The following is a 27,758-nucleotide window of genomic DNA, read 5'->3' on the forward strand; positions in this document are numbered from 1 at the left end:
TTGTAAGCAGTCTGGACTCGTGTTTATTGAAGCCAGTAATTAGAGACATCTTCTTTTCCAGCACTAGAAAGCAAGGTTCCACAAGACTGCATAACTGGATCTGGTTAGAGCCACACCCCTGGACTAAGGCTGGTGGGGGAATAAACTGCAGTCCTAATTTTAAGTTAAAAACACCAATAAACTTAGTATAGAGACGACAGTGAACTTTCACTTACAGCATCAACATTGTTAAGGTCATGATGTACAGAGCAGTCACTTTCAACTTTGTTAAACTCATAAAATACGACAGCATCAGTTTAAATAGTGATTTTTAAAATGCCAATCCAAAAAAAAAAAAGTGCAAACAAAATTAAATAATTCTAGCAGCATACCCGTTGCATTTTTAGGAAAGACCAATTCATGGCCCTTATTGTGGGCACATCTTCAAGGTTGGGCTTATTTCTTTGATTTTTTCCATTTTAAAGACAAACAGCAGATGTAGCCATTATAATATATATAAATAGTCAGAAAATTGTCTTTAACAGTCTACCATAAATGTGTATTCTGCAAATAAATGAATTTTACTTTAAAAAGTAAAGACTGTTTATTGTTTGGCCTTTGGTTCCACTGCTTGAAAACTCCAAAATAACAAAAAATATCTCCCTTTCTCCCACCCCCTCCCAAAAGAACCCTGCAGCTTCCCAAAGTTGGTAGACTTTGGCAACCACTGAGCACATGACATATTACGCGCACCAGTGTCTTCCACTACTAGGAGCATCCACTTGTTATGAGAAACTCAAAGTGATCAAGAAATCTTCCCTCACAAGACAGGTGTCTTAGCACTTCATCAGTTTTAGTACATCTTAAATTGACACAAAAGTGCTTATTAGTTTAAATGACAAAAAAAAAAAACTTTTTAAAAAGTAAAATTCTGCATTAACATTTGAAATCACACTGTATCCCCCAAAGGCATGTGCCTTTCCAATAATTCTGTCTTGTTTCTGAGGTCATTTTGCCCCCACCCCTACCCCAGCTGCTATAGAGAAAGGGGCTACGTGACCCCACATCAGTGTGGCCACAACTGTTGGGCATCTACTGGTCACTACAGCAAAACTATCCTTATACAGTAAGTTTACTGTCATTACGTGGACAATCTGGTGATTGGAAGCCACAATACATTAAAAAAAATAACTGAATTTAAAAAGGGGTGAAAAAGTGTATTTTTAACAATAAGACTGGCACAAAAAACATGTTTTTATGTTTGTCAGAAAGGCAACTAAATACTCAGCTTTCTCCTTAACAGTGTTCAGACCTTTACAAAAAAGCAATTCAAGACAGTCTTAGAGTCTTCTTATATACAACACAGGATATTAAGTTATGCCCAGTACTATGTTAGTGGTCAATCAAATCTGGTATGTGAAAGTAATGACGTTAGGAAAGTTATTTTCAGACACAGTACAACAAACATTCATATAAAAAAAGTAAACTCCACAGAAGTGAACTGTGGTTTTTTTCCCTTGGTTTGACAACAAATGTTTTATATATTAAACCAATGGTAGTGTTTGCATTCAAATGTTGTGTCACATATAAAATTAAAAGTGCCATTTCAAATCCACAGAAGTCATTTCTAGAATGGTGGTAGGACATGACAATGTGCATGAATTTGCCCTCAATGGAGACACAGAAACTCTTGTTTCCTTAAGAAAAAAATGCTACACTTATGAAAAACACAAGTAAGAGAAATGTATCATTTCCATTTTCACTATAAAACATTCACACTTATTTGTCCATCTGATAGCACTGATCAGACCAGAGAGCTAGGACAAGACCCTTTTGCATCAATGGAACTCTGTGAAGGTGTCCACAGACCATAAGGCAGGGATTGGTGCAAGCCAGTTCATCAGAGTGCAATTACATTACAAACCTCTCTCAAACTTTCTGTAGCACATTGCATTATGGTAAAATGAGAGGTTGGTTGCCCATGCTCTGTTAGTAGGCCAGCCTGTGGCAATACAAAAAAAATTTTTTTAATTTAAAAAACAAACAGGAGCTATTTTAGAAAACAACTCAAAGTTAAACTAATTTTGTAACTGCTGACTTTAAACACACTCCACAGTGACTGCCCCCCCGGACGCACATGCATGGAGCCCAGCTCGTCCTCTGAGGACATGGCCTGGGCCGCACGTGTGCATCTTGTCTTGGGCAGCTGCCATCTTCCCCACCTTTGTCAGCTCCACCTGACTCAGGCACCCCACGCTTACACATCTTTCTTAAGTTAAAGATGCATTCAGAACAAGTCTTATTCCCATTTCTCAGTATTTAGTTTGGAAATACTTTTAAATCTTAAAGATGATTACTCAACTTTCTACTGAACACACGGTATATACTACCACCGTTCGTCTCCTCCCTCCTCATCTCCTCCAACCTTCAGCTTCCCCACCATCACTTCTCGAATTCCTCCTTTCCGTCATTATCTTTCCTGGACTTGCTGCTACTTAATCTGCTTCCCAAGAACAAGTGAATTTGCTAACACTCAACTGGTCAGACTAACCGCCCTCCGATCAATGATTTCCCAGTCTCATTTGCTCCACCCTGAAAGAAAGCAGGCCCTCTTTCTCTCGATCGACCCTCCCTTTCACAAAAGGCCCAGCTGTACTTGCTTCTCATGAGACAGCCACATGCCTGAGAGTCCAAGGGTTATCCTTAACAAAGGGGTCTGACACATAACCTTCCTAAATGTGCATTTCATACTCAGACAAGCCAATGAAGTATTTTTATAAGTTCATCTCCCCTGCCCCAAAAAACTGATAGCATGTGCCATATCAGAAAAATCCTTGTCTTAGCAGATCAATATACATAGTTATTTGGTCATTTTACATATGCACTTTTTAAGGAGGATCAGGCTTCATTTTCTGTTGAAGAGTTTGTTACCATGGAGTCTGGTTTTCGAGTCATTCTATCCAGTTCTTCCTGAACATTTGTCAACACAGTCTTTTGTCCTTAAAAAAAAAAGAAAGAAAGAAAGAAAGAAAAAGCAGCAGTGATGGGAAACAGAAAAGAATTTTTTAAAAGGGAACATTTAAAATTATACAGACTTCTGTAATCACTTGTGGTGATAACAACCTCAGTAAGAATGAAAGCAAGCCTTTTTTTTCACTGTAATGACTATGAGGAGATGCCTTAATTCAACCCTTCCTTCCAAACATCACAGGTCCATGTTCCTCCAACTACATAACTGCCCCCTTGCTGGGCAAGCCTTTGTGCCAAATATAAGGGTCTTTCTGAAAACACTCTTACCACCCACCTCCGTCCCCATGCACTGTCATCACCTCCTTGTTAGAAGTGGCATGTGAATTTCTGGCAATATGGCAAACTACTTTCTGTGCCTCACACAGGTGTTTAGGTTTTGTTTTTAATTACAATACTCTAATGCACATGGATAGCCTGGAAACATAATGCTTCAATAAGAATATAAGACTAAGGTCAGACATTTCAATCTTGCACAAAGTCAGGGCTCATATTCTTTTGTTGTCAAACACTAGCTAGGGCCTGGAAATGACCCTTTTCTCCTATCAGAAATACCAGCCCTTAGTCTGGGCCAACAGACCAGATGAAGTCTCTAAGAACTCAAGAGTCCCAGAAGGTTTGGCTGACCTGAGGATGTAGTGATCTCCTGAGGGCCTCCTATGATCTGAAAACACCATTTAGGGAAAACACTGTATTTATTATTTTAAAAAAATTTTTAAATGTTTTATTTCTGAGAGAGAGAGAGACAGTGTGAGCAGGGGAGGGTCAGAGAGAGAGGGTGACATAGAATCTGAAGCAGGCTCCAGGCTCTGAGCTAGCTGTCAGCACAGAGCCTGACGCAGGGCTTGAACCCATGAACCATGAGATCATGACCTGAGCCGAAGTTGGGACGCTTAACCGACTGAGCCAACCAGGTGCCCTGGGAAAACACTGTATTAACATTCCTTACAGTCAATGGAAAGGTCCAGCGAGCCAGGCGTTACTATCATCCCTGTTATAGAAACAACAACTGGGTGGGGAGCCTGGGTGGCTCAGTTGGTTAAACGTTTGACTTCGATTCAGGTCATGAGCTCACGGTTCGTGAGTTCAAGTCTCACGTTGGGTTCTGTGCTGACAGCCCAGAGTCTAGACCCTGGAGCCTACTTTGGTTTCTGTGTCTCCCTCTCTCTCTGCCCCTTCCCCGCTCATGCTCTCTCAGAAATTAACGTTAAAAAAAGAAAAAAAAAAGCCTAGACCTTCCCAGCAAAATGGGTAAATCCCAAGGAACTCAGCTCTTTAGTTTCAGAGGCCTCCAAGACATAGACTTGCCCTACTGCCCCACACGGAAGGAGTGTGGGTTGCCACAGTGTGCCTGTGACAAGGTGGAGCTTCACGGAGGAGGAACTGACCCTTCAGTGAGACAGTAAGGGTTCACAGGCTCAGCTCATGGCAAGACTAGGAACAGTGAACAAATATCCTTATAAAGCATCACAGAAAATTAAATATAATAAATAAAATATCAATGCTACACCCTAGACCATGACCTTCAACGAGTAGTTCTGATACCAGGGTCACATATACAGTTTAGGATATACCTCAACTCATCCAACAGTCAGTTCCTGAGAACCCAATGTACACAAACCCCACCTTTAAATGTGCTGAAACCTGAATGCTATAAAGTGTACTGCTCAGTGTAAGGTGAAGATGTGCTTACTTGCTTGGCTGTTGGGAACAGGGAGGATATGCACATCAGGTAACAGCAGACACTCCTGTCTACTCCCCCACCTCCAGCACTGCTCAACCACAAGGATCATAGGTCTCCAAGGACCCTTTAGTACCTGACTTCTTGGCTGTGCTCTGCACACCACCAGCACCAGGACTTCCAGGAGAACCAGTCTTTTTACTCAGCAGACTATTGAAGAAGCTGGCCAACACACCTTCACTTGCTGCGTTATCTAAGGAATCATTAAGAAAAAAAGCCTCATATCACCTGGATGACTCAATCAACACTACCACAAAACTATAGTTTTCAGCTTGGAATCATCAATTTGTGGCTATCATCTTCCCAGGACATTGGGCACATTCATTACTGCCACTGCCAAGGCTACTCATCTATCGGCACGTTAAGTACAAATCTGTTTATAGATTTCCCACCTGTTTGGGGACATAATAGAACTCATGCTCCACGTCATCTCCCTATCCATGAGGCAGTGTTTTCCACAGTTCTATAAGCCCTTAACACTCCAAAGCTGATGTGAAAAGCTGAATTGAAGATACCTATTGCACACATAAGAATTAAATAAATTTTGTTTTGAGAGTTTTATTGTAGCCAGCACGTTTGGATATTACTAAGCCATTAGGATAAGGACTACTTATAATTCTAAGTAACTGGGCTTGACGAGAGAAATGAAGCGGAAGGAAAATCCCACAATTCATATATGGTAATCATTTAAAAATGAGAAACAAAACCAAGGACTCAAAATATACACTCTATTTTATTTTACTTACTTCAAAAGTAATCTCCACACCCAATGTGGGGCTTGAACTCATAACCCCAAGATCAAGAGTTGCATGCTCTTTGGGCACCTGGGTGGCTCAGTAAGTTAAGTATCCGACTTTAGCTCAGGTCATGATCTCATGTTTCATGGGTTCAAGTCCCACATCGGGCTCTGTGCTGATGCTAAGAGCCTGGAGCCTGTTTTGGATTCTGTGTCACCCTCTCTCTCTATCCCTCCCTCGCTTGTGTGCTCTCTTAAAAATAAACATTAAAAAAAAAAGAGTTGCATGCTCAACCAACTGAGTCAGCCAGGTGCCTCTCAAATTACACATTTAAAAAATTTATTACTTATTTACTTAAGATTTATTTTTATTTTATTTTATCTTATTTTTGAGAGAGAGAGAAAGAAGTGGGACTCACCCAAAGTGGGGCTTGAGCTTAACTGAAGCAGGGTCTCATACTCAGCCAAAGTGGGGGCTCATGATCACCTGAGGCAGGGCTGGAGCTCACCCAAAGTGGGGCTCACACTCCCAAATGGTGAGGTAACAACCCCACGGGAAGTCAGATGCTTAACTGACCGAGCCACCCAGGTGCCCTTAACTTTGTATCTTGAAAGTTTATTTCTTTTAAAAGAGAGAGAGTGAGTGGAGGAGGAGCAGAGAGAGAGGGGAAGAGAGGATTGGAAGCAGGTTTCGTGCTGACAGCAGAGAGCCCAATGTGGGACTCCAACTCTCAAACTGCAAGATCATGCATGACCTGAGCTGAAGTCAGAAGATCAACTGACTGAGATACCCAGACGCCCCTTTATTTATTTTTAATGTTTATTTAGTTTGAGAGAAAGAGAAAGAGTGAGAGAGAGAGAGTGTGCAAGTGTAAGGGGCAGAGAAAGAGAGAGAATCACACACTGACAGTGTGGAACTTGATCCCATAACCTGAGCCGAAATCAAGAGTTGGAAGCTCAACCAACTGAGCCACCCAGGCACCCCTCAAAATACACATTTTAAAGTGACTTATGTTATACTCCTCTTCGAAAGACCCTGCATTACCTAAATGATGTCTTACAGAACCCAGTGTAAAGGTGATTCCAACAAAGCAAGAGGCCTTAGTGTCTGCTAACCATAAGCCCCTTCCCCTTGAGCAAAGGAAAGTGGAAAGCAGACCCTTCTTGAGGAAGAGAACAGCCCAGGTGCCATGGGCCTCCACCTTCGAAACACAGCCACATACCCCTTCAGAGCTCAGGCCGAAGACTAAAAACTCTCCACAGAGATAGAATACATACTTTTGATGTTTGGGTCCGGCTTCTTTACTGATGTGCCTGGGGAGGCGCTAGGCACACTTGCTGGCCCTCCCCGGCCCTGAGTTCTTGGAGAGCCAGAGGGTCCTCTTGCAGGGGATTCCTAAGTTCAAAACCACCCCAAGTTACATACAAGCATAAAAATAACAGAAAATACATATTTCAAAAATGAAGACATGCTCTGCAGGGTATTTTTCACAGTCTAAAGAGAAAGGTGGTAGGACTGGGACTTTGCTCCCAGCTCAGTCTCTTTCTAGACCTTAGTTTCTCCTTAGAGAAGAGACATCAAGATAATAAAGCCTGTTCACTCTGTTTCCCAGAGCTATATTCCTATCCTAAGTCCCCTACTCTGCCTGGCCCTGGGCCTTCTGGGAAACCAAATTTCCTTTGAAAATACAAAATCCCACACAAATATAAGCTCTAAGAAATAATGGCATAAAGTGTGAAGACACCTACAACACTGGGCCTTGACCCCATTTATTTTAAAGTACTCACAGAGGCTCTCGTGGGCGTGGCTGGCTGCTTGGCTAGGAGTGACTGCAAAGAGGAACACACTGGCCATTAATCGAGGCATGCAGAGTGGATGGAAAGTCTGGAGAAACAGTTACTTCCCAGTACTCCATTAGAGGGCGCCATTAACAACAACCAAGTCGGGTTTTATATTCTACATGCAAAACGTTTAAATTCAGAAATGTGGTACATGGTGAAAAAAATAATCCAAGTTACCAGTTTTGTACTTAAGGAAGCAAGGAGAGCACAGAAAAAAGGACCAGCTGGCAAATAAACCATCAACACCCTCTGCTGAGCTGCCTGGACCATCAGGAAGACCTGTGACTCGCCTAAGTGACATATCTAACAACAGTTCTAGTAAAACAGAAAGGGGAGACTGTGTTTGCATTCTGAACTGTCAGCTGTGGAAGTTTCTCTCCTCACCTACATCGGCTCACCTGCCTTCATGCAGAAGACTGTGTGGGGCTATGTGAAATAATGGAAGTGAAGTCAGGGCACTTGGTAAACTGTCAACACAGGAAGTATTAAGCCAAAAAAACCTAATTTCCAGAGAGAAAGGGTACTTAACATGATACCAAGCCTATCATTGGTGAGAATCTGCAAGTAGGCAGGGGATCACCTGAGGCAGCTGGTCTAACCCCTACTCTGTACCAATGCTAGAAATGGGAGGGAACAAGGAGACCTGGTGGCAACCCCTTTAATGCTGCAAGCTCTTCATGATGCCCTCGACCTTATCCCAGGGGACTGGCATTTCATGCAAGAGAAGGCCTCTGCTCTAGCCTCACTGGTTTTTCTTACCTGTTGCTTCATTAGAAAAACCTGCTCATCCTCGGCTGCCAACTCTTTGTCATGGACCAGCTGTGAAGTGAAGTGATACAACCATTTGTGGTCACAGGCCAAAAACACCCAAACTAATGTCAAAATTCTCACTGAAAGAATCTTGGGCTCAGGTGTCAACATGGTTCTGGGAAGAGACCCTGTGGCACCTGCGAAATTATGCGTTTCTAGCCTGGCACCAACTCTATTCCAAGACCAGCTAAGCCATGTGGCCAACTGACATTTTTAAGTCTGGCAGGCCGGCAACAACCCCTCTCAATCAGGGCGTGCAGATCAGGGGAGCACAGGGGTCTCCTAACAGTAATCCTGAGGTAGCAGTGGCATTGTCAAGACTTAGTGGGTAACTTCCACCCAACTCCTTATGGGCACTCCATCACTCATGCCCCACCACCTGGAGCCATTTACATTCACACCAGACTTCACCTGAACTTTTTTAAAAAGGCTCTTGGATTACATTTTTATTCTCCCAAAAATGGGTCAATGTGTAAGACATATCTCTTTTTATTTTTTTAAAGACAAATTTCTTTTTTTTTTAATGTTTATTTATTTTTGAGAGAAACATAGAATGTGAGCAGAAGGGCAGAGAGAGGGAGACAGAATCTGAAGCAGGTTCCAGGCTCCAAGCTGTCAGCACGGAGCCCAATGTGGGGCTCAAACCCACCAAAGGTAAGATCATGACCTGAGCCTAAGTTAGACACTCAACCAACTGAGCCACACAGACGCCCCTAAAGACATATTTCTTTAAAGGTTCTTTTCCCCCATAAAAACAAACAAACAAACAAACAAAACAATGAGGAAAACACCTATAACTCAAAGTGACTGATCTGGGTACCTTTCTCACAGGAGGTTTCACAATAAAATCTTCATATGCATCTTCTGGCTTCACAGTTGTAAAATTTTCATGTAAAATAGCTATTTTCTTTTCGTTGTCCCAGCCTGCAGGTCTAAAAGCAAAGAGAGAGGCATTGATTTGCTCTTCCTGGGGCTGCCATACAGCACATGTTAGAGCACATTCCAGGTTAGCAAGGACTCCTAGGTGAGACTTCTTCCCACAAGATCTGGTCTGTAGCTGCTGGCGCTGGCTTGGAGCTTGTGGCAGACAAGCCAAAATTTACTACCAGCATAACCCATCAGACTGACATGGCAGGTCCTGTTCTGCACCGAGCTAATGGGGCCGAAGACCTAGAAGCCAGAGTGAGATCTTACTAACCACACATGCTGACCCACCAGGAAGTGTTCAGAGCTTTCACACAACTCTACCCAGAAGAGCAAGGACACAATGGGGCCTTGTTCCCACAGAGCAGAGGACACAGGGAACAGCACACACAGCTCTGGAGGAGACCATTCCTCCTGGCCTTTGGTGTAGAGGAACTGAGAACTCTTCTGAAAACTGTTTTCTAACGGATTAGTTCGTTAATTTTACTGGTGTGGGAAGATGTACCGTGGAGCAAAGCAGGACAGAAGGATCTATACTCTCTCAGGCTGCAAACCAGAAAGACTCAAGGAGTCCTTGAGGCTCCTACATGGGTGCTGCCCTGCTCAAGATCACTAAGCAGGATGGCACCCATGTTCCATTAAGTTAAGCTACAGTAGCCTACTGTTCCCACCAGACTCTCCTAAAAAAGGGCAACTGTAAAATCCTTTCTACAACATACTTTTGAACTCTAGAAACCGTAAAAAATGGCAAATGATTGTTCTCATAGGTCTCCCTTTCTCTACCTAAGTCCTGCTTCACCGCTCTACAACCAACAGGGTGCTCTTACCCAGGGTGCTCCACTCAAATGGTTTTGCTGACTTCACCAGCTCCCAGAAAGGCGAACTAACAACAGGATCAGAGATTCAAAGGGACAGGGTATGATCAAGATATGGCCACAACCCAGGCAGCCTTCAGAAGCTGTGAGATGCTCCTCCTCTCCAGACCAGCCCAGATCCTCAACCTGTCTTCCAGGGCTTCCTGTTCCTTGGGATCACAAGAAATATGGGCACTTATCTATTGTTCAGAGCTTATGTCTTTGGTGTCTGTCTGATTGCTCTGGACAACAGTCCTCTAAAATCCACCCAAGGCTCTAGCTTTGCCATCTGTGAGTAGCACAAATGAGGCTCTCCCTAAATTTTCAGCAAGCAACCTCTTCAGTCCCAAGAGCTCTTGGCTATCACATCTTCAGCCTTCTCAGAGACTGTCCCTCCTGCTTCTCCATTCCTTCTGGCCTGCCTAGCACACACACTCAGCCTTCCAGCATCGCCCCCTCTGCCCTCCCTGCCGCACTGCCTCCACTAGTCCATTACTGCCCCACCCCTGCCCTCCAGTGCTGTGTGCGGTGACCACATCCCATTCACCTCTGTGTCCTTAGCATAGAACGCAGGCACCTAATAAGTGCTCAGCAGTCAAGAGGATATCTAAGCCTACAAACACTGATCTACTAGCACAAGTCCTCTCAAAGGCCACACAGCTTCAACATTCATTCATGCATCTAAAACACTCATCACTTTCCAGTGACAGAAAAACACAAACTGGAATAGACAGGTATCTAAGTCTCTGCCCAGGATCATTAGCCCCCATAGCTCCTAAAATACAAAATGCCAAAAACAAAATACACATTCAGTAGAGCCAAAGCCCATGCTAACAGGTTCACCAACAAGGGTGCCTGCAATCATCCCTGCTGATGGGCAGAGAGATCACATGCTTCAACAGAAGACATCAGAGTTCTTCCAAGCATAATCCTCAAAGTACTATCACAGGCTCATCAGTTTTTGGTCAATACATGATCAAAGCCCAATTTCCTATACTTCAACTCCCTCCTCCAGCCAGTATCCTACCGGAGTTGACAATAAATGACAAAAATGGCTGGCTTAAGTTTTGGTACCTTGCTCTCAATGATGAGAGGCAGCACCCATGACCTCACTCCACCTACTTCCCTTCGACTGAAGCAGAATGGCAAATAATGTAGAAATAATGGGTATATCTATCCCCTGTGAGGTCCAGCCCAAGCACTTCGCCCCCAGGCAGTAGAAAGCTGGCTGTGTACAAGAGAGACAGAAGGCACCTTACTTGGAAGGATAAAAAGAAAAGAGCGAATATACTATGAAAAGAAGCATTTGAAATCACCTATAAAGAACTCACATAAAAACTGCATCTTTTTCCACAACTAAGGCAGGTGTGATAAAGTGGAAGCCATACGTTTTATGAACAATGTACTTATACAACAAGTCGAGGTTTTTCTCCTCCTTCACTGATGTGTAAATCAAGGCTGCTCCATCTAATCAATCTGCTTAAGGAAAACCAATTCACTGCAGGAGGAGACAAAAGCAAATATATCCAAGCATAATCCTCAAAGTACTACTCACAGGCTCATCAGTTTTTGGTCAACACATGATCAATAGAAAATGTTAAAACTTAAAACTAAAATGGTAATGACAGATGAACCATGTCAAAAGCATAAAGGATGTCAATGGTGGCAGGCCACACAGTTTTTTAACATGCAGACTGCTGTCTTCTGACCGGTCAGGTTGGTTCCTAAGCAGTCAAGTTAATGGCTCTGAGATTAGCCCAGGAAAACACCCTCAGCATACCCAGGGTGCAGATTCTTTCCTAGACACAGATGTTCACATGTGATCCAGTTTATCATCAAACACATCCTCTGTAAGAGTTGAGTACCTACATGTACCAGCACCCTCCACTGAGCTGGACAAGATAAAAGACCCAGAGAAAGTGGTAGGAACCTATCCCTCATCACCATCCCAGAGTGTGGGGATGTAGCACCACTTGCTACTGTGTTTTTACAGAAATATGACTCAAAAGACTGCTGATGCACTCTCTGTCTCAAGGACACCACAAAACATAAACATATGGGAAACTGGCATCTATAACAATATTGTGTTGGGTAATTAACCTTTTCTGCAAAAAAGCAAAGTTTAAAAAGATTTCCAAGATATGACAAAAGTAGTTTGGTAATAAGACTATCCATATCATCTTTCTTCTTAATATGAAAGCCTATCAAATGTACAGCATTAAAAATAAAAATGAATGAAACACAGACACAAATTAGTAAGTCTCAAATTCCAATACAGTAAAATACAAAACTAATAAAAAGATGTATACAATTTTTCCCCGACAGAAGACCATTCTAGATTCAGAAGTTCTTTATCTTTTTGAAGATACCAATCTAGAGGGAGGCCTGAATTAGCACAGAAGGGAGCCTGTGCTCCTGTGCCCTGACACACCACTCCAAGGATACACTGGAGACAGAACCTCCGTAGGTGTGACTGGATGAAGTCAAAGTGCTCGTCCCTGTAATCATGCTCCTTCTCCAGGACACTCACCGCATCACACTGCAGGGAAGACAGAAAGAGAAAGGAGTCACTTCTTTGCTTCTCTGCCTGCTAAGGATGGGAACAGTGTCTTCTTTAGAAATAAACTATCACAGTTCCAAAAATGAAAGCCACAGTCAAGGGTCTAAACATTAGACAAAAGTGGAAGTGAGTGAAAAGCAACTGGAGATTTCTCTTTCATCCAGGGCTACAGTTTCCAGAGCTGCAAAATGGGGACATAACAGTCTGATCACCTTACAGTTCTAAGAATCAAACACAGTCACAGCAAGAAGCAGGCCACGGGACATGGCTATGCACTGCACCCTCCAAAGGACTCCCATCTCACAGAATATAATGTGAATGGCACACTCTGTAGTTGGGAATAAAGTACTTTAAAAACCCAAAATGTTTTTTTTTTAATTTATTTTTATTTTTATTTAATTTTATTAAAAATTTTTTTTAATGTTATTTGTGAGAGAGAGAGACAAACTGCAAGTGGGGGAGGGGCAGGGAGAGACGGGGACACAGAATCTAAAGCAGGCTCTAGGCTGTGAGCTGTCAGAACAAAGCCTGATGCAGGGCTCAAACTCACGGATGATGAGATATGACCTGAGCTGAAGTTGGACGCTCAAACGACTGAGCCACCCAGGCGCCCCTAAGTTTATTTATTTTTAAATAACCTCTATACCCACATGGGGTTCAAACTCATTATCCTGAGGACAAGAGTTGCATGCTTTTCTGAATGAGCAAGACAGGCGCCCCATAAACTCAAATTGGGTTTAAAGCTACTTTTTTTTCTTTTCTAAGAGAAACAACTATTTCTCTATGACTCAACTTACTTTTCATTCCCACATCATCATTCTACAGAGCAGAAGAAACTGAGTTCCTTTCCTTCTTTTTTCAGTGTTATATTCTTTTCTGAAAATCATCTCAAATCCAACAGACTTTAAATGACCAAAACCCCAAAAGAATTCTGCTCTTCTATATGATTTTTTAACCATCAGTTTAGGCTAGACCAACTGGTTTACAGAGCCTTAAAAAAACTGCTTTTAGTTCAGAGTGTGAATCACTCAATACAGTTGACAGTGCTTCGTGGAGAGAATAACTCAGTTTGTATGAACAAACATTCCAGCACGTTGTTCGTGTCCAGCAGCAACATTAAATGACAACGTTTTCCAGCCTGACATATTCAATGTACCTTATCAATCCCAAGTTAGTCCAACTCTCCCATGGGAAGACACCCAACAAAAGCCTCTCAGTTTCTTTCAGATGGTGACTGTTCACTGGCCAAACCCAAGCAGATTTACAATTCCCTGGCACATACCTTTGTGCATACCACCAATACTGGGATTCCCAAGTTATGAGTCAGCATATTGTCACCAAGAGGAAGGGAAACATTTTCTTCGTCAGGACCTGAGGTAAGAGGCCCTCTTCTCTGTGGGGAACCTTGACAACCTTCTTCAGGCTCAATATAGTCTTGAAAATCTTTCACAACTACAGGTGAAAAAGGAGAAGTAAATCACACACACAAATAAAAATACACATGCCAGTTTTGGCAAACTGAAAAAGGCAAAAAATAGAGTTGTGACAAACTTCCCAACTCTGCCTTACTGTAATATTATGGATTTGGAGGTGGTGATACAAAATGCCAATTCTGACATCCAGTCTCAGCATTGTAATTTCAGAGCAGCAATGACATTCCCCTAAACATGTTTACTTATATCCAACCCTTAAACTGGTATTAATTTTTTTTTATTCTTCTATTTTCTTAAAGATTTAATTTTTTAAGAAAAGATTTTATTTTTAAGTAATCTCTATGTCCAACATGGGGGCTCAAACTCACAACCCTGAGGTCAAGAACTGTATGCTCTTCCAACTGAGCCAGTCAGATGCCCCTTAAATAGGTTTTAAAAACTTCGAAGGCGGGGCGCCTGGGTGGCTTAGTTGGTTAAGCGTCTGACTTTCGCTTGGGTCATGATCTCGCGGTTTGTGGCTCTGTGCTGACTGCCAGCTCGGAGCCTGGAGCCTGTTTCAGAGTCTGTGATTCCCTCTCTCTCTGACCCTCCCCTGCTCATGCTGTCTCTATCTCTCTCCTAGAAATAAATAAAACATTTAAAAAAAACAAAAACAAAACAAAAAAAAACTTCTAAGGCTTTGGGGCTCCTGGGTGGCTCAGTTGGTTAAGCACCAACTTCGGCTCAGGTCATGACCTTACAGTTCGTGAGTTCAAGACCCACGTTGGGCTCTGTGCTGACAGCTCGGAATCTGGAGCCTGCTTCAGATTCTGTGTGTCTCCCTCTGCCTCTCCCTCTACCCCTACCCCGCTCACACTGTCTCTCTCAGAAATAAACATTAAAAAAATTTTTTTTAATTTCTAAGGTTTTAGTAATTTCTACTATTTAATAGTTTCTATGAAAAAAAGCCACATTTCTTGTATATCTAACATTTTCAAAAAATCAGAAGAGTAAAACCACCTGAATTCCACAAGAACATGCTGTTTCCATACAGCTATGTCTGCACTAAGGAGCGAGGCTGGCTTGGCCAGCACCATCCATATCTCCTCATCATACTCACTCTTGTGTACCCAGTCTCATCTTTAGGAGATCCTGAGTCACTGTGCAGTGTCAATGGACCTGTTCCTAACACAAGAAGGGGTCAGCAGTAAAATGTCCACTTCTTAGCACACATAGTCACTACTGTATCAAGAGTACAATCCCACAGGAAGGCCTTCAAGCTGAGAATGGTTCATGGCCCTAGTTAAGTCAAGTGAACACAAAGCCCACGGACCCAGACCTTTTCATGGGGACTTCAAGGCTCACATGTCAGGCCAAAGAATAGGTCAGGAATTAAAGCTACTATGAGCTAGAAGAGCAAACAGGCAGCTCTACCTTCTACACCAAACAGGACAAAAGGACCAAAATGCCTTTCAGTCTCATCCATAACAGGCTAAGAAAATGCAAATAATTAGATTAAAGAGAACCTAGGGAAAGGTCCACATACTCTTCTTCATTGACAGAACAGGTTTCAAACATTTTAAAACAATGAGTTTTAACTTAACAGAGATTTTAGGTTATCCGTATATAAACTCCTGGAATTATCTAAGAGTACACTGTCTTTCCTAAATTATTAGACAAACTGAAAACCATCTCAACTAACACCTAAAGTGCAAATATAATCAACATTTCATTTTACAGCTTCTTTTTAGTTAAGCTCATTCATAAAATCCCATCATCAATATAACACTACAGAGATCTCTACTGCATTTTAGGAAAAAACAGAGACAGAGAAGGGTTTTCTCATTAACTTAGCATGGTTATTGACAGATCCTGAAGAAATCAAAGGTTCTCACATGAATCTCCTTAAAAGTATTTTAACAAATCTTCCATTCATTGAAAAATATAACAGTTTAAGTTTGGGTCATAGATCACACGAGGCACTCAACCAGGGTGAGCATGGCAGAGCCTGGAGCAGGTTAGAGAGGAACTAAGGGGCTGTGGGATGAGGCAGCCCCAGAGATTGGCTCCATATAACTCCATTACCCAGTGTGCTGCACAAACTGTTGTAGTCTACATATGCCCTAATATGAAAATAGGTGGGAAGCCCTGGGTTGGATTAGTCACTCTCTAAAACAATGACTTAACTGTGGCTATCCAGTAGCCGTAGGAAATATGCATGTGTTTTTAGTAACTCAGCATTACAGAAAATAATTAGAAGGCAAAGTATTCATAACATAGAGGTTGGTGAAAGGAAGGATAATAAGAACATAATGAGCACTATGTAATTCAGATAATAAAATGTGCATTTCTGTTAGGGTGCACACTTCCCATTGTATTAATAATTTCTCTCCATTGGTGAGATGGCCAGTATTTCACAGAGGAGCCAACAGCCCACTGGGGGGCTCCCCATTTAGCATCACATAACAGTGGGTAGTGAAAGGAGACTAGAGTGCTCTACCCTAGCTGCTGCCACCTCTCTCTCATCTTCTTCCTACCTCATTGATTACCCACTGGTTCCACAATCCTGAATCTCTGAGATCCACAAATCTCTATTTGATAAAGTAAGTGAAGCCCCAGATATAAAGCAGGAAAGACGAGACTAACCTATACAAGTACCACCTTCTAGAGGCTCTGGGGTTGTTCTGCCTTCCCCTCACTGCCAAACAGCTGCCACAGATTTAGGACCACTGGGGGACCAAATCCTGAAAAAGTGGGCCACCATGGAGCAGCTTTCCAAACTCAGCAGACTGGAGACTAGTATTAGATTGGAAACTAGGTTGAGTGACAGCTCTCCACTCATTCAATACCTAGAGTCCAATTAATGTGCAAATAGGGAGTCTGATGAGCAAGATGGTGGCCAAGCGCTTTATTAAAATGTAACCTAAAACCAGCACTAACAAAGGCACTCCTTCAACATGCAACACAAAGGAGTGACTACCATTCCAAACATTTCAGACTAAGGGTGGTGAAAACAAGAGAGGCCTTCAGAAGGTTAACCAGAGTCACAAGGCATGGACATGGTTCCTGCAATTGCTAGTTGCCCTCCTATGTCCTTTTTCTTCCTCCTTATAACCAAACCAAATCCTGATACCTAGAACACATGGCCATATAGACTGACTACCTTTCCCAGCCTCAATACAAAGACAATGTTCCCTTCAGCCCTTCTTTCCTCCATCCTGCTGCCTAGAACATGGATGTGAAGGCAGCGACAGCTCTAGTTGTCAAGAGGAAGGCCACCACACCCTACAGATGACAAAGCAATAAGCAGAAAGGAGCCAGGATCCTTTTTTTTTTTTAATGTTTTATTTATTTCTGAGAGAGAGAGAGAGAGAGACAGCGTGAGCAGGGAAGGGTCAGAGAGAGAAGGAGATACAGAATCTGAAATAGGCTCCAGGCTCTGAGCTGGCTGTCAGCACAGAGCCCAATGTGGGGCTCGAACCCATGAACCGTGAGATCATGACCTGAGCCAAAGTCGGCCCCTTAGCCGACTGAGCCACCCAGGCACCCCTAGGAGCCAGGATCCTTAACCTGACTTCCCAGAGCTGCTTTCCAGGCTTGAACTGCCTACCTCCCGATTTCATTTACAGGAGAGAGAAATAAACTTCAGTCTTGTTTAAACCACTGTTATTTTGGTTTTGTGTCACAAGCAGCTGAATCTAATCCTAAGTGACATAGGCATCAGTGACTAAGCAAAAAATGAATTCAACAGTTTAGGGGAATGAAAGATCCCCAGAAGCAGGCATCTCATCTGCTGTGTACATCTCCAATGCATAGAACAGGCCAGGTATAAGGCAGATACTTTTCCTATCTGGGAAAGAACAATAACCGCGGCTCAACCTTGCTTTTTTGTTTGTTTTAAAAATCTTTACAAGGTTAAAAAAAAAAAATCTTTGTAAGGTTATAACACTAAGAAAACAGATTCAGAGACTGAAATCCCAGGGCATTAACCCATTAATCTGGGTAAGATGATAAATGTGCAGTGAAAGACAAACAGTTCTTCAGCCTCAGAACTATTCTAAGAAGTTGTCTTTAGGGTCTCTATTCCACGAGAAAAAGAGGCATTATCTAGAAAGGTCAGTGTTTGAAGGCAGACAAGCCGAGCTGCATAACAACCACTGTAGCACACATGCACACGACACACCAAAGAATTAGATGTTAAATTCCTTGTTTTAGCTAATGAGGGACAGGAGCAAGAGGAAATTGTGACAAGAAGACACATAGCAAGAAACCTGATTTGAAAAGCACATCAAAATTTCTGAACCCTTTTGCCAGTAAATGTGAAGATCCCAAGTATCATGCCCTAGAAGCCCTCGTTAATTCACTAAAGAGAATGATGTCACCCTGTGGAAAAAAGCCAGGCTGAGCCAAGCCTGTCCTGGCCAACACTGCTGCTGCTCAACACTGCCATGACTCCAGCCCCTGCCCCTCCCATTTCCCTGGCAAGGGGACAGAAGCTGATGTAAGTGCAGAAGCAAGGGAAAGGAAAAATAAGCTTCTGAATCACATTAAGGAAAAACAAAACAAAACAAACACACTTCCTTTAATTTGAAAGTTCTTTGTTGTCAAAAGGATTTGGGTGTCCTTAGTCTTAAAAAAGCCTTTCATTTTAATGACCCTATTTCTAATTAAATCATACTTGCTTGATGGCAAAATGAGCTACGATAAAAGCTGAAAGATTTGTCTCCTTTATATATTTTTAAAAATTTTTTAAAAAGTTTTTATATATTTACTTTAAATTTTGTAATGTTTTTTATTTTTTTCTGAGAGAGAGAGACAGCATGAGCAGGGGAGGATCAGAGAGAGAGGGAGACACAGAATCTGAAACAGGCTCCAGGCTCTGAGCTAGCTGTCAGCAGAGTCTGACACCGGGCTCAAACCCACGAACCATGAGATCATGACCTGAGACGAAGTCGGACACTTAACTGACTGAGCCAGCAGGCGCCCTGTTTTCATTTATTTTTGAGAGCAAGAGCAAGCATGAGCAAGGGAGAAGCAGTGAGAGAGTGACACAGAATCTGAAGCAGGCTCCAGGCCTCAATGCAGGGCTCAAACCCACAAACCATGAGATCACGACCCGAGCTGAGGTTGGACACTTAACCAAATGAGCCACCCAGGAACCCCAAGATTTGTCTCCTTCAAAGGACTTCCTTTAAACCTGTCAACAAGAGAGTCCTTAAGACCTAAATGGAATCCCAGAGCAATGGACTTACAGTTAACTCTCCACACCCACTGATGCTAACTCAGCAGCCTGAGTAACAGAGAAGCAAAAAGACCCATAGACTGATCAAACTTTGAGGGATGAGGGAAGAATCTTTAATTTTTTTTAATGCTTATATTTATTTTTGAGAGAGAGAGACTGAGTGTGAGCATGGGAGAGGCAGAGAGAAAGGGAGACACAGAATCCAAAGCAGGCTCCAGGCTCTGAGCTGTCAGCACAAAACCTGATGCAGGGCTCAAACCCACAAACAAGATCATGACCTGAGTCAAAGTCGGATGCTTAACTGACTGAGACACTCAGGAGCTCCGGAGAATCTTTATTTTTAAAAAGAACCAATGGAGATAAAAAGGAATACGGTTTCATTTACCTTCTGCAACTGTGATGCTTGAGAGCAAGACCTTTTTAAGTTCGTTTTGACTATTGAATTCACAAAAGCAACTCTGAAATAAATAGTGCAAACAAAACCAAATATTCTGTAAAGGAAGCTTTGTAACCTCTTGACACTGTGAAAAGGAAGGTGGTTTGAGCCATCCCAAGAGACTAGTCAATTTTCCAATTGAGAAAATCCTATTTTACTTACACTTCCGTTCCAGCTCCCTCATTTCTTCTGGTGGAATTTTCATTTTATCAATGTGCTCACGTAAAACACTAGCCCATTTCTGTAGAGATTCCATCACAGTCCAAGGCCTAGACATGTCTGCAACAAAAATGACCAGGGTCTCCGGCAAGGACTCAGCAGAAACTGCAAACTTCAGCAGACCTTTATGATACAGGTCTCCATCCAGAATCCATACATTGCAGCGTGTGTGATCTAAGAAAAGAAGTAAAGCTAAGTTACTACCTTACAATGACCATTAGCACAGCTAGAAAAAAAAGCCACATCAAGAACTGAAAGGTGACAACCACAGAATTTCACACAAAACACAACAAGAAATCCTAATTAGAAAAGAGCTCAAGCACTCAGTGGGCAGTAACCCTTGGTCAAGGTACCTGGTAAACTGTTTAACCTCTAAGATTTAAAAAAAAATTTCTTGGGGTGCCTGGGTGGCTCAGTCGGCTAAGCGTCCGACTTCGGCTTGGGTCATGATCTCGCGGTTCGTGAGTTCAAGCCCCTCATCAGGCTCTGTGCTGACAGCTAGCTCAGAGCCTGGAGCCTGTTTCGGATTCTGTGTCTCCCTCTCTCTCTGACCCTCCCCTGCTCACACTATCTCTCTCTCTCTCTCAGAAATAAATAGAACATTTTAAAAAATTTTCTCTTACATTTTTTTTTTAAATATTTTTATTTATTTCTAGGAGAGAGAGAGAGAGACAGCGTGAGCAGGGGAGAGTCAGAGAGAGAGGGAGTCACAGACTGAAACAGGCTCCAGGCTCTGAGCTGGCAGTCAGCACAGAGCCCGACGCGGGGCTCGAACCCACGAACCGCGAGATCATGACCTAAGCGAAAGTCGGACGCTCAACCGACTAAGCCACCCAGGCACCCCTCTCTTACATTTTTTATTTATTTTTGAGAGACAGAGTGAGACAGAGTGTGAACTAGGGAGGCGGAGAGAGAGGAGACACAGAATCCAAACAGGCTCCCAGCTCTGAGCAAGCATTCAGCACAGAGCCTGACACGGGGCTCGAACCCACAAACCATGAGATCATGACCTGAGCTGAAGTTGGACGCTCAACTGACTGAGCCACTCAGGCATCCCTAACCTTTAAAATTTTTAAATCATCACGACATACCATGTCCACATGTAAACAGATTCCAGCAATGTCTGTGGAATAAAGAGTAAGGACATTTTAGCTCTTAATAAGTATCAAGATACATATAAAAGCTAAAATGTTCACTGGTCAACTGCACTATTGTCTACATAACCCATTCTCCTCAGATATCAGCAATCTATGAGACAACCAAGCTGTGCCGAGCAGCCTGCGGTTAAATAAGGTCTTTTTGTCAGGGATACTAAGCAGTGTGTTCAAATACTACAAAGGGTGCCAAAGAGACAGGACCTTTGTGTTTAAATGCCAAGATAAAATCATTACTTATATACACAGAGGTATGAGTTACTAGATGCCTGATATTAAGGAATGGTTATTTTTGGTATAAATATATGGTTATGTTTTTAAAAATCCTACTCTTTTAAGGGTCCTGAGTGGCTCAGTTGGTTGAACGTCTGACTTGATTACAGGTGAGGTCATGATCCCAGGGTCGTAGGATAGAGCCCTGTGCTGGGCTCTGTGCTAAGTGTGGAGACTGCTGATGATTCTCTCTCTCTCCCTCTGCCCCTCTTCCCAGCTCATACTCTCTCTTCCTCTCTCTCTCTAAAAAAAATTAAAGATTAAATTTAAAAAAATCCTTATGGGGTGCCTGGCGCCTAGGTGGCTCAGTCTGTTAAATGTCTGACTCTTGATTTTGGATCACGTTATGATCTCATGGTTTGTCAGTTCAAGCAGTGCATTGGGCTCCACGAAAACAAGGAAGAGCCTGCTTGGGATTCTCTCTCTCCCCTCCCCTCTCTCTGCCCCTCCCCCCGCTTGTGTGCACACTTCCCCTTTCAAAATAAACTTTAAAAAAAAATTTTATCTTTTAGATATATGGATGGAAATATTTCTTTCCTTATGTCTGAAACTTGCTTCAACATAATCCAGTGTGAAGTGAAAGGAGAAGCAGGTCAGAGTATAGTTAAAATAAAATTGGTAAAGACCTAGTAACTGTTTAAGGCAGATAACACATATATTGGGGTTCATAGTTCTAGTCTATGTTATACCTTCTTTTGTTTTCCATAATAGTAAGTTAAACATACACACAAATGTGCAACTGCTGACATTTCATGAAGCATGTGGTTCCACAATCCTAACTGGATGATCCAACCACTGAGGGTAATTCTCCAAAATGAGAATTTAAGTTTTTAGGTATCATTTTTGAGAAATACTTTTGTTACAAAAGTGTCAAGGGAAAACTACAATCAAAAGTATCATTTCACTAACTTCTTCCCAATAAATTCCAAAATACACTTAAAAACCTATCTTCAGCTAACTACCCCTTTTTGGGTAATCAATTCATTAAAACATATGCTACAAAAAATTAAATATTCACAACTTTATTTCAACAGTATAATAAGATATCTACTATCTAGTTATACTTTCAAAATTCTAATACATTTTAGACACTGGTTTTGATTTCGGTTCTGTAAATGCCTTCAAAGATACTGCTCTGTACTAGAAGCCCGCTGATTTTAACGCCTTCCCCTCACCAGGCATCGTTCCTTTCTTCAGCCTCTCTTCCCACTGCCCACTACACAGTATCACCCATGTGCACAGAGATCACACATACCACATGTGACATTAAATGGATGTCCACAGCCCTGGAGGCAGTGGTCCTCTGATGTGTCATGCCCCACCATAAACCAGGGATAAGAGACCATTTTCTCTATCTGTGTGATTGTCTACAAAATGTATATTCATAACCCAGTCACATCACACAATAAAAAAACAAAACAAAACAACTACTGAAAGATGTATAATTAACTACTGGTAAGGACAACTCTTCCATCAAAAAACGACCTGCAAAAACAAAAACAGACCTGCAAGTAGGTGGCCTAAAAATGTAGAGAACAGGAAATTTTCAAGGCAACTTTAAAGAATGTGAAATGAATGTCAGCATGTCCTTCGACTCAGAGGCAAGTGAATATGGGTAATATGATGCTCTGGCATGATATATGCTTATACCATCTTGATAAAAGCAGCTATAGAGATTCAGAGAGTATCTACACCATGTCTTATACTTTCAAAAGGGTACTAGAGCTACCACTGTGTCTCAAGTAGCCGGCGATACCTAACATGCATGAACTCTCATTCTGTCAACTTACAAAACAGGTATGGTTACCCAGTTCTACAAATGAGGAAATCAAGGTCCAGAGTGCTGAGGTTAGTCACAACTAACAATTAGGGAATGGGACTCTTGAAATGGTTCTGGTGGCTCCAAAACCCAGGGCTTTCCACAATAATCATGCTGCCCAACAAAAACTGGACCCAAAAGGCTCCGACAATATGAGGCCCAGCGGCCCCTTTGTCCCACCCCTACCCACACTGATGACAATGCACCCAGCTGGGCACTTGAATGCCTCTGTTTTCCTCACACAGGAGAGCCCTCAGCACCAAGCCTATCTCCTACCTTTCTTTCACATCTTTCAGTCAATGTTTGGCACAGCAAAGGAAGCCAGGAGAGGAAGAACAGGCATAAAGTCTCTGGGGTTCTAAAATGACCATTACCTTAACATTAATACAATACAGGTCTCCAAGCTTTAACAAGAGATCCTGAACCATGATCTCTATGAAATGACTCTTGGAGAGCATAGAATTAATAAGAATTATACTGCTGGAAAGGACCTGGGTCCAACTTCTTCAAGTTAGCAAAAAAGAAATGGGGAACCAGAGGTGGTAGGATTTAGTCCCTTATATAATCACCCTTACATGTGATCCTTACTGTTTAAGTGGATAAAGGCAAATATAAAGAAAGTAATCTAAAACAGATTCTTCACTCTTCTGCTACACAAATAACCTTCCTACAAATGAAAAGATCTAGACACCAATGATAATTTATTTTAAGGCTGTTCATTAAGCTTACAAGCTTATAAAGAAGCATTACTGAGTAGTGGTAACCAAAAGCCATTACTCCAGTCCAACTCATAATTATAAGAATTTTTAAGAAATACCTAATTCTTATAAATGCTTATCATATACTGTTAATATTCCTAAATACCCTGTGTAGCAACTATTACTATCCACATTCTAGAGACAAGGAATTAAAAGAGAACATCCTCACCTCTGGAAATGAGCACTTCTTTTCTTTTCTTTTTTTTTTTAAATGTCTATTTTATTTTGAGAGACAGAGAGAGAGCAGGGGAGGGGCAGAAAGAGAGGGAGACACAGAATCTGAAGCAGGCTCCAGGCTATGAGCTGTCAGCACAGAGCCCGATGCGGGGCTTGAACCCACGGACTGTCAGATCATGACCTGAGCCGAGTTGGACACTTGACTAACTGAGCCACTCAGGTGCCCCTGGAAATGAGCATTTCTAACATTTTCACAAAGAGACCTAGAAAATTCTCCTGTGAATATCTGTTAAACTGCTACTGTCTGAATCATACCAATATCAGATTCTCCACTAGACCTGGCACAGTAACAATGCATCCAAATCAATCTGACAAACATTTCTCTCATAGAAAAGTCCAAAGGTTTTAAAAACATCTTTCTTACTACCTTTACGTGCATCTGAAACTCTACCTTCAATAGCTCCTTTTAACTGGAGACTACCCAGAGCAACAGCTAACAGCCTCATTCCTCATTTTTACTAACATACTATAAAAAGGAAAAAGGGAAGGGGCATCTGGCTGGCTCAGTCAGAAAAGTACGCAACTCTTTCTTTTTTTTCCTTTACAGTTTATTCATTTTTTTGAGAGCGCGCACGTGTGTGAGGGAGGAAGGGGCGGGCAGAGAAAGAGGGAGACACAGAATCTGAAGCAGCCTTCAGTCTGAGGTGTCAGTACAGAGCCTGATGTGGGGCCCAAGCCCGTGAACCGTGAGATCATGACCTGAGCCAAAGTCGAACGCTTAATCAAATGAGCCATCTAGGTGCTCTGTAAAAGCCTGCAACTCTTAATCTCAGGGTCTTAAGTCCAAGCCCCACATTGGGTGTAGAGATTACTTACATAAATAAATAAGTAACCTTTAAAAAAGTGGGTAAAGAGGCACCTGGGTGGCACAGTTGGTTAAGCGTCCGACTTCGGCTCAGGTCACAATCTCACAGTTGCTGGGTTCAAGCCCTGCGTCAGGCTCTGTGCTGACAGCTAGCTCGGAGCCTGGAGCCTGCTTCCGATTCTGTGTGTCCCTCTCTCTCTGACCGTCCTCTGCTCACGCTCTCTCTCTCTCAGAGAGAGAGAGAGATTTATCGGATATAGATAAAACATTTAAAACAATTTTTTAAGTGGGTAAAATCCTACAAAGACATACACTTCATCCATTCCCCTGTGATTAATTCTCATAGAACTAAACAGAAAATGGGAACCACAACCACAGAGTCTGAGACATGCATTTACCCCTTACCACAGAGCAACACTTCACTCACCATCTCGGTCCTCATCATGTACGCTGAGGTAGAGATACTCTAGGCCTCTTCCTTTTTTGCCATGCTCAGCTCCTTGAAGTTTAGTCATGAGGGTTGTTTTACCAGAACCATCTTCACCTACAAAGGATGTACATAAGAAGGCAAAGTGTGCCATTTATTCTAAGCAAGGATGGGGAATCTTGACACTCACACAAGTGACGACAAAGAATTTCACACAAAGCCTGCTGCTGAGGTCTCACCTGCACTCATAATAAACAAAACAGGCTTTGCTGTAAGAATGACTGGGAGGATGGTGGTGATAAAGGTGGCAAATTCCAAGATCTAAAATGATATTCTACTGCAGTCATCCTTATTTCACAAGGTAAGAAATAAGGCAGGTCCACAGGTCTTGACTACAATTTATAAGACATATATTTGGAAAAGTGAAAGTAAAAGGTGGGGTTAGTTTCACACAAAATAAACTTTTACCACAAGAAAAGCAAGAAATCTTCAAAATATAATTAAACTTAAAGCCCAGAACTTTGAACTAAAAAAGTCTGATCCTGCCTCACAATCATGAAGAATAGAAGCTATTATTCACTTTTGATTTTAGTACCTCTCTTTCATAAGCATCCTGAAAGCTAGGAAACTGATGAAAATAATTACAGACCTAAGCAAAACTCTTAAGCACAATCTCAGTAATTATCAAGTGCCTCCTCATACCCCTTCAACCAACAACCACCCCCACCCTCGAAAGAGAAACCTTAAACATTAAGAAGAACTACCATCCAGAAACATTACTAGGCACCCCTGGGACTTAATAATATGGAATTACAGGACATGAGAATTAAGCGGCATTCCACAGATCAAAGGCCTCCTGTCTGTCCCCAATGCTACTACTGTATTCAGACACTCCACATTCCATCTGGAGCCTGGTGAACGTCAGCCTGACTTCAATGCCTGCTCATTCTGAGCCACCTTTACTCTGCTGCCAGAATTCCCTTTCTAAATCACAGATCTGGTGACTTTGATTCCCGACTTCCTAAAGATCTCTGAAGGTCCTCTATTACTTTCTGCAATGGTCATCACCCAAAGAAGACCATAAGCTCCCCTCAAAAATGCTGGGAAAACCACCCTAAAACCACCCTCTTAGTGATTCCCATGAGGATTAGGGGATGGACGTGAAAACAAAGGCCCTTGAGAATCAGGAACCTCCAGGAAAAAGCATCAACTCTTCAGCCTTCTACAATCTGACCCAACTTATCTCATTAGTCACCTTCCAGAGGAGCTTCTGGCAGCTTCCAAACCCCCACACCCTCCTGTCACCTCTGTTACTACAAACACTAACCTTCTGTGCCCCCAGAATGTTAACGCTTATCCTTCAAAACACCTGACTCCAAAAGTACCCTCTTGCAAAATAGCATCAAGCAATGTGATGTCCCCACAATAATCTTCCCATGCCAACATGGTGCAGTGTAATTACCAACTTATCTGTCTCCATTGCACAATGTCTGAGGGATGTCTATGCTGTCCCACTGCCCAGCCGATAGGAACTGCTCAACAAATGGATTCTCCGGATGAATGAACCAGACCAAACTCCCTTACTTACAGAAGGAAACTGAGGCTAGACACACTAAGGAATTTGACAGAGGAAACCGGCAGTGTGGGCTGGAATAATGCAGTAAAGTCCCTAGTGAGGATCCCAGGACCTGCTGTCCTTTGCAGAGTCTGACTGTGCCCTACTCATGAAGATGGAGAAATGGTTCCGGTGGCATTCCCCATAGCCCTGACCCCCAAGTCACCTCATTTCCCCCACCTCCTCCACCTAACCTTCTTATATGCAGATCTCCCTCTCCACACCTGCAATTTGGTAAACTTCGAGGCTGTGACTACACGGAACCAGTGATATTTAAAGCAAGGCTGATATTGCGGCCAAATGACTAAGAAACGTGGGGACAACTCCACGCCAGCATCACCGGACTCTCCAAAAGAGAGATCCCAACCTCAGGCACGGTGGACTTGGCCACTCTCCGGCTGTCCAGCCAGGATCTCCAGGCCCTCCTGGGCGAGGCAGGCTGCGGGCAGGCGGCAGGAGAGAGGAAGGCTGGCACCTGTGAGAGGGGCGCCCGTCTCGCCCACCCCAGCTCCCCGGGCAACGCCCCACCTCCGGCGCTCACCGAAGACCAGGATGTTCTTGCCGGACGGCAGCTTGGATCTAGCGCGGGTGGACACCTCGCTCAGAATCGAGGACCTGTGAGGACAACGGCAAAACGGTCAGCCCAGGGTCTCGCCGGGACCTGACTGGCCCGCGACGGCCCGGCAGTCTATCCGACGGTGCAGCCCAGTCCGGCCAGCTCCCCACTCGGCCGCACCCTGCCCGGCCCCGCCAGTCCACCCCGGCCGCCTCGCGGTCTTACCACAGGCTCTGGCCCTCTTCCTCCTCGCTAGTCAGGTCGCCGGCAGCCGCCACGGCGGGCCCGTTGGGGCCCAGCAGCAGCTTCTTCTCCACCCCCACCGGCGCCAT

At 43.0% G+C, this 27,758-nt stretch overlaps 1 protein-coding gene across 1 annotated transcript; it reads right to left on the minus strand.

Moving 5' to 3' along the window:
- Positions 1-27,758, minus strand: DYNC1LI2 (dynein cytoplasmic 1 light intermediate chain 2). Its single transcript, XM_039222210.1, has 13 exons — positions 27,652-27,758; positions 27,412-27,485; positions 25,256-25,372; positions 19,726-19,956; positions 13,756-13,925; positions 12,359-12,452; positions 11,245-11,380; positions 8,956-9,067; positions 8,085-8,144; positions 7,272-7,313; positions 6,762-6,879; positions 4,824-4,940; positions 1-2,978 (listed from the first exon to the last, which is right to left on the minus strand). The coding sequence occupies exons 1-13, from the start codon at positions 27,756-27,758 to the stop codon at positions 2,878-2,880; spliced, it is 1,479 nt and encodes a 492-aa protein (XP_039078141.1). The 3' UTR covers positions 1-2,877.

Source organism: Hyaena hyaena, unplaced genomic scaffold (assembly GCF_003009895.1).
Source record: "Hyaena hyaena isolate Hyena2069 unplaced genomic scaffold, ASM300989v1 scaffold_18, whole genome shotgun sequence".
In the NCBI taxonomy this organism is placed as follows: domain Eukaryota; kingdom Metazoa; phylum Chordata; class Mammalia; order Carnivora; family Hyaenidae; genus Hyaena; species Hyaena hyaena.